The following is a 10,389-nucleotide window of genomic DNA, read 5'->3' on the forward strand; positions in this document are numbered from 1 at the left end:
CATTTGCCGAGCATCATGTTCTTGCTTTCTGTATTTCTAGACTAGTGGAAGGCAGCAGTCTGACCTGCAGCCAGGGGCCCTGTGCTTAGGAAAACATTTACACAATGGGAAGAGGGTCCCTACTCTAAAAAACACACATGCTTAAGCATTTTTGCTTTGTTTCTGGCAGAGCAGAGAAAGGACACCTTCTCCACAATACCATAAATACGCCTATGGATTCAGGGTAGCCAGGGCTAGAAGAGTGTGGAGGAGCTATAATTTCTAATGAATGGAGAATAATTTTGTCCAAATGACTGGATTATTTGATAAACTGTTGATGGTCCTGCTTATTCCTGAGAGTGTTGTATTCTTTACCATCTCAAGGGCATGTGTGACTAGTGCCTTACTATACCCACTTTCAATTGTATAAGCCATTAAATTCCAGAAGCGTTGAACTATGTAGCCGATATACCATGGTATAGCTAGACATGAATCTGAACTGGAAATACCGTATGTAAGTATAATTAGTACCATGACATTGCTGTGTATTTTCTCCTTGCAGTGTAGCCTTCAGAATTGGTTACATCAAAATACGGATGTTTCCTATCAATATATGTCAGCCAGCAAGTCTGGAATAATTTTGGTTTTGCCAAAAATGCTGCTGCTTGGGTTGCTCTCCTTGGTAACTTACCTGTACAACCATCTATGAAAATGACTGAGTTTTTCTTTGCTACTGTACAGATGTCCATGAAGACATGGATCGGACACACATTGGGACAAATACGTATCTCACATCTTTACTTACAGGTAAGAGGCACAGATAAAATGTTTGTACTGATAGCGATGCTGCTACCTTTGAACTTGTAGGTATTCTTCTACTTTATAGTCATTCCTGTAAAGAATTTCTGACAACTCTGTTTCCCAGCTAATGATCTTTGTAACTCCATCCCAGATACAAATCTTTTTTTGTAGGGAAAAAGCAAAATGAGGGAATGACACAGGGAGGGGAAAAAAAAGGCACATTCATTGAAGACTTTAAGATGCTGAGTTACAGATCTGCAGGTGCTGTGCTGTCCCTAGTGCTCTGAACACTTGAGATAATGCCATCTGGAGGAAGTTATTTGTTGGGGCAGGACAGTGTTTTAAACTTTGAAGTCAGTAATAAACAAAGTGAAGCAGCTGGAATCTGGCAGAAGAAGAAACAAGCCATTCATATCAACTCATGCTATTAAAAGAATGAGAGCACTGCACTGGAGTTGTTTTTACATATGCTTGGAAGTTTATTCTTGCTCTGTAAGTTAGCTGCTCCGGTTGTTACATTAGAGAGTAGAGGGAGGATTGCTGGGGTGGTGATGATGTTTGTAAATTTTAGGAAGTAATATGTAGGTAATTACACTAATTACAGTTCTGGTTTTATGCTGAAACAATAACTTAGGTCCTGATCCCTCAAACCCCTCCCTATTTGTTATCTTGAAGATAGCTTCTTTAACTTACAAGATACAGGTCTGGCTAACCTCCGGATAGATTGGAAATAGAAGTTTTATTTCATGTATGAACACTGACTTGAAGGAGTTAAAGCACATGCTTTTTATTTGGCTTAAAAGTCAGACTTGTTTAGTCTTTTTATTTTGCCAAACAGAAAAATGTAAAAAGAAAGATTTAAACATTTTTCTTTGTTCTTATTGTTGCCATATGGTATTAGTAACCAAACCTCCCTTCAGTGTGTTTAATTCCTTTTCCATTTGGCATACTTTCATGATACACTTGTATGTAGCATACCCTCTGTGTGACGGTACCTCTTAGAGAAAAACTCCCTTCACAGGTCACCGGATGGTTGACACACCATTAATTTTTATGTTTCTGTTAAACAAAGATCTGGAAATTTAGTACTGTACATGAATTTGTTATAGATTGCCAAGAACAGGAAAAATCTCTAATCTGAAATCTGACCTTTTCCATCAGTGGGTCACCAAGATGTTTTCAGTCACTGTTCGGTTTCCACCAGTCAAGGAGCGTTACACATTTAGTGAGAGTATCGGTTTTCACAGTTCATATGAATGTATTCTATTAGACGGTGACAATGAATCTGGAAAACTGGAGGTCACCTGAGGTCACACGTTCCATTTATTGGATTTTAACAAGGAAATTTTTTATAAATACATCTAAGTACATGATTACAAAATTGTACTGAGTACTTCCAGAGCCTCTAAAGAGGGAAGGAAAATGTGTGAAGATTACCTGCCTTCCTACCCTGCACTGCTTTGTAAATGCAGGAATTTTCCATTCCATTTTTATGGCATATCGAAAGATTATAAGCACCATTGTAATTTGCATATTTGTGGTAGTGAAGAGCTCAGTGTTTAAGAGGAAACCACCTTAGTATTAGTTATGAATTGTTCTCTGATGGGGGGAAGAAATAAAATGGAATATTGCGTTGTTAAAGAAGGAGCTGGCCAGGGACTATACAAGCACTATCCCTGATGTACAGCAAAAGGCAGATACAGACATCAGAAAATAACATCTATGTGAGCAGGAATACAAGCAGTTAAACCTGTGTGCTTGTATTTGTGTATTTATTCACATACTCGTCCCTATATGTATATATGGATGTATTTTATGCACTGTGCATACACGAGGTTAGATTAAGCAAAATGTAATAATGATAAAGCACATGTGAGAGTAATATAGTAATTGTATCTTTCAGCCAATGTAGAGTTTCAGGACTAGCAGATTTCTATACTGGAAAGTTAGTCAAGTAGAAGAATCTCCCATGTAGCTGAAATAGGATATCTATCTTTTTTTTTACAGCTAAAGTGCTGAAACTCTAGGTTCTGTATTTTCTGTGTGCATTTAACAAAGTCAAAGACTTCAGATTTCTGCCTTTTAAAAAAGGGAAATGATTACTTTGGGTATTTTTGAGCTTATCTTTAAGGATATTTGGATAACTCAGGACCTGGTAACTTTTCTGTTGAGCAAGCAGGTGGAATTATTCTTCTAATTTTTCTGTTCTTTTAGCATTTTATATCTATCATAAAATTGAACTATAGTATGTCTGTAAAATATATTAAAGTATGTGTGAGGAAGAATGTAGACTAATACGATACTTTCTTTCAGCACCCCAGAATCAAACATTTGGGAAGTTACTACAGAGCCTTGGGATGAGGGAATATTCTCCCTGCACACACAAACTGCCTTTTTTTTTTTTTTTTTTTTTTTTTTTAACAAACCTGAGAACAGCTGTTGAAACAGTGACATCATGGAATGTGACATGACTGTGGAAATTATTAACAAAGTCAAGCTTTGAAAGCATCAAACTACATGTAGTGTTGGAGAGTTGCTTTAACGTCTAGGATGATTTACAAAGTTTTCTTGGGCATGACACATTCATGCCTTTACTGTTTGTCAGCTTCACATCTACCCAAATAAACGCTTTGCTTTTGTTCGGTTCCCCTTCTGAATAACCAGGTTTTTGTCATGCAAAAATGGCTACAGACTAAACTCATAGAAGTGCTCCTGGAAAAACAAAACACGTATGTTGCTCGCCCATCTTTTTGGTGTTACCATAAATGTGCTTTTGAATCATGTTCAGAAGATGTAGGATTTCTCACGTCATCTTACCGCTTGTGTGTTAGGTTTGCTCAGGCCCATGCTAACCCAAGCATTGGCAGCTGTGCTTTGTAGAGGAATTTGGGCTGGGGGTGATGAAGGCTGTCCAGCTAGTGAGGATAGTCTAGTGAAACTGTGGACAGTGCTAGCAAAGTGCATAAGCAGCTGTGGTGAGTGGGTGGTGCATTGATTCCCTGGGGACAGAAAAAACGCTCTTGCCCTGCCTTCCTGAACAGCAAGAGGCTTGGCTGGCGCAAGTTGCTCCATGTACTGGCTTTACCATCTTTGGCCTCATTCATGTTTGACTTCCTAGGCTGTTGGCTGCTGTTCTAGCATAAAAAACACTAGATGAATTTTTATTTTAGCCGTGGATTTTTGTTGTTTTAATTAGCCATTTGAAGCGTGCTTTGCTACAAGTCAGATGAAAGCAGATTACTACTACAGTGACGTAGTAGATAATTAACTGGGGTGAAATAAAGCCTAACTTCTTGGGTTTATTACAAAAATAGTGTTTTAATTACCTAGTCTATTACAGAGGAAGGGAGAATTGTTGTAGTTTACTGGAATAAGAACAAGCTCCAAGAGAGCCTTTGTTGTTGTACACAGACTCATATATGTTTGTTGTGCTTGTAGCTGCTGCCCTTAAAGTAAATGTCCCAAGGACAGCTGAAATCTCAAAATGCTCTTGCTGTAGTTGGGTGAATGTTGTATCATTCATGCAGTGCCATTTCTCCTGTCCTCCTTCATTCTGTGCCTGTAGCCTGATTCATGTCTTGCTCCTCATGCTCCATAAATTGATTCATCTCACCTCCTTCCTCTGGCTAAATAAAGTAACTTTTGTCCATGATCTTTCTCCCTTCCCATCTTTGATATCAGTCTGACTACAGGTTGTTTTCTGCCCCTCCAGTGGTTCCCAGACAGGAGGACTTTTCAGCACTGCAGTGATCTTTCCCAGCTGCTAGCAGCCAGTGCTGCTGCAAGCTCTGTGGGACATGGCCCCCTCCCTCGAGGGGCTGCTGGCATGGTGGGTGGCTGAGCTGTGCAGGGACTTGTCCCTCTCCTAGGATGTCCCACTTTTTGCAGGGTCAGATCACAAGAATGGGAAGTGGCAAGGTGCCATCTCAGACTTGCTGGAAGATAAACGTTGCTTGTAAAGTCCTGCAAGCCACATTTCCAGGGGGGAGGCTGTGTAAGTTTTCTCTTGAGTCTGTCAAGATGAAAAAAAAAAAGAGATAAACCACAAAGAAGTAGCAAGAAGGACCTTTAATTTAGAATCAGGGAAATGGGTTAGAGATAGGGAAGAGCTAAACCTTCTCACTTCTGTTTTGGGCAGCTGAAGCACTGATAGGGTGTTTTTCTCTGTAGGACTTGCAGCTTTTTACGCTTGCTTTGCTTTTTATGATTGTATATAGATATGTGGTCTTGAACAACCTGAATGTTTTCTAAGGGTTTGAATCAGACAGGCATATGCATATAGATGGAATTCAGAAGTACTGTTAGTATCTACAGATGTCAGTTCATTTCTGTGGAAAACAGCAGTATACATGTTTGAAATTGTTCTGGGCCTACTGCAGGTTATATATATATGTGTGTGTATGTGTGTTCGGTATCTCTGTATGTAAACACAACCCAGTCTATATACGCACAGAAATTCATCCCTTTGTTACCTGATAAACAGAACTCTGATTGCTAAAACAGCACTCTCCAAAATGCCTCAAAGCTGTGGACAGTAAGGGTGCCTGTGTCTTTGTATTTCCATGGAGTGATGCAATATGGAGATGACTTCAATACAGTTTGTTTGTCACAGACAGCAAATAATGTGTTTTGTTCTGCTGTTGTTTTTTTTTTTTAGGAGAGGATGCTGCCCCACATTTAAATTCATGTGTTTCTGCGGCAAAGTTGTCAGTGAAGCTGCCTTCCATGAACACAGATAAAGAAACACAGAGTGTGAGCAGTATACATGGCAATTCAGCTTCTTCAGGGACAGATACGTTTTAAAGCTTACAGCTTTTTATGACACTGTCTGAAGATTTTGTCATGGGTACATTTGTCTGCCTAGTGTGATAGTCTGGGCATTTCATCAAAATACCACTCTTTCAGTACTTTTTATTTGCTACTACTTTTCTTAGAACTTTGTTATGATTATAAATTTAGGCAATGATTCTATTTGTGACTATGTCAAATATTTTCAAGAAAATAAAATGCAATTTTTTCAGAATTGGTTAAGTCAGTAAAGGCCATTTAAATATTTGTTGTGTGTGCAGGTGAATGTGGAGGTGATTGGTATTAAAATTCATGGCAAAAGTCTGTCTCACTGATGGAAAAAAATGCTTGGCTCAATGTAATGTCAGTAGTGTTAAAATGTTGAACCAAAGGGAAATATATTTGAAACCAAAGTTTGTAAAGAAATTGTGTTTCTAGGTGTATTCAGAGCTTGTTCATCCTTAGAAGACTGCTATGACAAGGCAGTAATTCAAAATTGTACATACAGGAGACCACTAGAATTTGTATTCTTATTATGAGGAATTTCTTTTTTTAGAATGACAAGAATTTTTCAGCATTTTTATGCTTATTTCCCTGAAGAATTTTTTTCCCATCTTGAAACATGTCTGAATGAGAGATTGTCTGGGTAAGGTTATTTGTTTACATTTTTTAATGTAAATTTCTCCCCCTCATGAGACAGAGCTAGTTGCTGCAGTCTCAGCCCTTCAGGAGCCTGATAATCCGCGGTCAGAAATACCACAGTAATGATTAACAGCCAAAGCGTTCGAACCTATTGCCACCCTCCCAGGGACTACTCCATTTTTTTATTGCCTCAATCAGGACAACATGGTCAATCCAGCAGCAAGTGAGGAGGAAGGTAGGATCGTCTGCCCCAAGCAGCACCCAAGCAAAATAAGAGAAGAGAAATTCAGACATGTTTGGGTAGGAAGACTAGGAAACAAGCTCTTCTCCAAGCAGGGCAAGCACAGATTTTTCTTTGGTCCTCATCCAGTCTGAGCTTTTCATGGGATATCTATGGAAAAGAGGAGATACTGTGGTGCTTTCAAAAATATGGGGCATGAAGGCATCTCTTGAAAGCTAGGAAAAAAACCACTCCTTTGGATGACTTGTACCTTTTTGTGACACTGGAGCACATAACTTCATCTGCACAGCTACAGCTTCACTGCATCACTTAATGAGAGGCACTTTGTAGTTGCAGATACTCATAACCGTGAACAGTTCCCAATACTCTTTATTTTATGGAGCTTGCACTGATTTCACCTCTCCGTAACAGAGATTAGAAGCACCTTTTGGTTTTATTTTGATCTCATTGACCACAGCGTTCAGTTGATTTGCTGCAGAATCTGCAAGGATAAATGCAAAAAAGAAGAGATGGAAGAGAGCTTCAACTGTCCGAGGTCAGTAATATCCAGAGGATTCAACTGTAAAGGGTGTTTCTTTAGCACCTTATAGACTTGTGCTCTTACCTGTCTTGACAGACATGTAAATAGCAGATTTGTGGTGGGGGTAAAAGTGGTGAGTTTCGTGCAAAATATGATGTCACTCTAAAAAGAGTGAAAGTCCAAACGAGGTGGCATTACTGGGAGCTGGTTTTCAGCATGTGATGCCCTGACTGTTGTCTGCAGCAGTAAAGCTGCTTCTAGATGTTCTTACACTGTGAGAAGCCACCAGGAGCAGAGGAGAGTATCTGCAGGGTTGTGCTGATTGCTGCTGTCTGTGAAACGGCACCTTAAATCAGACTATTGACACCATCAATGCTTTAAAAAACAGCAGCTTTCTGGGAGATGTTCTTCTACCCTGCAGCAAGTAGCTACAGCAAGTCACAGACCAGCTGAGAGGGTAACAAGATGCAGTGGGGAGGGCAAGAGCTTCTTAAACCAGCTTTCCTGCAAGAGAAAACCTTCATGGAATTATGTTCAAACTCACTGTCAATCTGCTAGGTTTTTTAGGATGTTAATGTATAATTTAGGTCCCCTTTGTTGCAGTGTAAATGGCAAATGAGCTGTACTGTTCTTGTACCCAGAGCTGCAGGGCTGGATCAGGACTGCATTTTGCTAAACAAAGTACAGTAATTGAATGGAGAACATGCGGAGAGCTGGCAAACCGGGGATGAGATGGGAAACAGGTGGGTACACAGGCAAGGAGAGTGCACAGGAAAGGATGAGACAGCCCTGGCCAGTGGCAGAGGAGTTGTCTCATCATAGCAGGAAGATAACTGTGTCAGATTTTACTGTCTGCAGTGCTAAGCGTCTTGCATTTTGCTCTAATTCTGTTCTTTTTCTCTTGGGAACAAATGTGTTTAAGTCAAAGGTGTTATTGTCATTGAATTCTGAAGAAATGAGTTGTGTTTTTAGGAAAATATGTTAGAAAATGCGCAGTGAGGACCACTTCCAATCAGTTTTAAAATTCCCCATAGAGTTACATTCTCTCCCAAGTTGACGTGACTGATAGATCTTTTTGGAAGCTTCTGGGTTCCTGACACTGTGCTTCACAAATCTGCTGCTGGTGGGGATTACACTGTGGCAGTGGGATCTGCTAATTGCTCATCCCCACTGCAGCATCCGCTGTTCCCACTCAAAGAGCATTTTGGAGAGGTAAAGAAAGTGCAAACTACTTGTTTTTCCTTCCTCAAAGCTTCCCCAAAACAAAGTATCCTGCCACATAAACATAAGGGGACCTCTGTAAATCTGGCACCCTGCTCATAGATCGTGTTACAAGCATTTATATTCCTAGGAAAAGCTGAAGGCGGTGGCGGGAGGGGCGTGCGCGCGCTTTGGTTTTAATCAGTCTCCATTTTTCCTTTGAAATGAAAAAAGCCAAAATGTATCTTCTAGAAATTTATCTATTCTTACTTGTGGATTCAGTCTTGTATTTCAGATTCCTGTAAATAGTTTTCCGGAGTTTGAAATGGTAAGCACATGTTCTGTGAACACAGCCAAGCCGTGATAAGGAATTCGTCTGTCTGTGTCTCCAAGTTCCATTTTGTTTCTACAGCTTTTATGATTGAAAATGCACATTTCTCATGGGTGCTCACAGAACTGAAACAGCATGATTTGCAAGCTTGCTAAATGGATTTCTTCCAAGCAAGTCATTGGGGTATGTCATCAAAGCTTAACAGCATCAAATAGAATTCCATCCGGGAAAAGTATTAAAACCCCACCTCTATACAGCTATATTTTTCAGTTAATTCTCAGCAGCAGAGAGGTCGGGGGGTAGGGGGGTGTTACTGGATTTCAGGATTGTAGTGTGGAAACCAAAACTCTGGCTTTATTTTTTAGTTCGACTGAATTCCTGGTGAAGCTTGCTCCTGTCTTACATTAGGAAAGCACTAGAATGAGGGTATTTGTTCATGGATTGGACTTGCAGTACAGGAAGGTGCAAAACTGAAATGTCAGAAGAGTTTCTGTTTGCAGAGCATCTTTTACTGACTTTGATAAGTAAAATCTGGCAGTTTGGAAGTGAGGTGCTCAAAATCCAGGGCTTTTTTCCTCTCCTTTGCCCTTCCCTGAAGAAAAAATGAGAGATGCTGCATGGTAAGGGTGGTAGCAATAAAGAGAATGGGTGGATCTACAGGGATGTCATGCAGTTCCTGGTGGTGGAGATCCCCGCTGCCAGGCCAGCACAGGCTCTTGGGACAGGACTCCAGCCATAAGCTGGTAGGTAGTTTGCCTGATGCCAGTGTCCCTGTTTAGCTTGGTTTTCAGCATAGGAAGTGGAAAATTTCATGGGCACACTTAATCTTATCTGAATTATGGGAAATAAAGTGAGGTTTTTATTATTCCTGTTTACCTTCGTAGCTCAGAGGTGGAAGTTGTCAAAATTAGCTACTAAAAACACATGCTAACCTTCCAAGATGCTTTATAAATTGCTGCAGGGTAATGTTTCTGTCCTGAATGGGTAAAGATACATGTGCCAACCTCCTTCCTGTGAATTAAGTACTCAGATGTTTAAAATTACACATGTGCAAAAATTCGCTGGATCCCGGTCTGAAACATAGCCATTTAAGAGCTGGAACCCTGCAGCTGTTTAACAGCTCACTGTTAACACTCGACACAAGCGTTTTAAGACAGAAAGGCAAGAGGATTGCATCCTGAATTGGTACAACATGAGAAGTTCATGCTTTCTATAGGTGTCCAGCAGTGTTCTGTCTGTGGGACTGAAAGCTATTGTATAAGCATTGTGGTATTTGTACTGGTTGGCAAGCGTGTTCCTATGGAGCGCTCTTTTTTTAATTTTTTTTTCCCCTCTCTCCCCTTCTGCTGCTGCGCTTTTTTTTAAGATACATATTTTTCATAAGTTGTCTCCAAAATATTCATTATTATGATTGTGTGTTGATGATCCTCCAACCTTTCAGGGCTGGGATGTGATTTTGCTTCTTTGGTCCTGCAAATATGGCCAGATCATTTACCCATGACTTGATGTTGTGGTGTCTCTGAGCCAGGTGAGGGAACTGCAATAGAAGCTTTTTCCAGAAACTTAAAAAAAAAAAAAATTAATCAAAATCTCACTATGGTGATGTGGCCAGCTGAGGGGAGGCCATAATAATGCCCTGGGCCCTGCACCCGTGATGGCAATAATACAAACCCACAATCCTGTGTCCAACTCTAGAGTTTTTGTTATATTTTGGGTAGAAGGTAAGACCTACTTTTGCCCTTTGGTTTCATCCTTTGCCTGGAGAGGTGAGTACTGAAAGTTCTTATAGTTCAGGAGTTATTTTATTTCCTTATACATTGCTTCATGTTTAAACTAGAAATCAGAAGACGAGAGAAAAGTCAAATCAGGAATGGAATCAGAAGCTTG

At 40.1% G+C, this 10,389-nt stretch overlaps 1 protein-coding gene across 7 annotated transcripts in view; it reads left to right on the plus strand.

Annotated features, from left to right (window-relative positions):
* KIAA0586 overlaps positions 1-5,833 on the plus strand; it is a 73,573-nt gene extending 67,740 nt beyond the window's left edge. For all 7 annotated transcript variants that reach the window (XM_080394455.1, XM_080394451.1, XM_080394453.1 and 4 more), the window contains 2 exons: positions 721-786; positions 5,438-5,833. In XM_080394455.1, coding sequence (XP_080250581.1) covers positions 721-786; positions 5,438-5,583 — 212 coding nt within the window. In that variant the 3' untranslated portion in view covers positions 5,584-5,833. The remainder of the gene's footprint in view (positions 1-720; positions 787-5,437) is intronic.
* Positions 5,834-10,389: the final 4,556 nt, after the last annotated feature.

This window comes from Falco punctatus, assembly GCF_963210335.1.
Source record: "Falco punctatus genome assembly, chromosome: 7".
Taxonomy (NCBI): Eukaryota; Metazoa; Chordata; class Aves; order Falconiformes; family Falconidae; genus Falco; species Falco punctatus.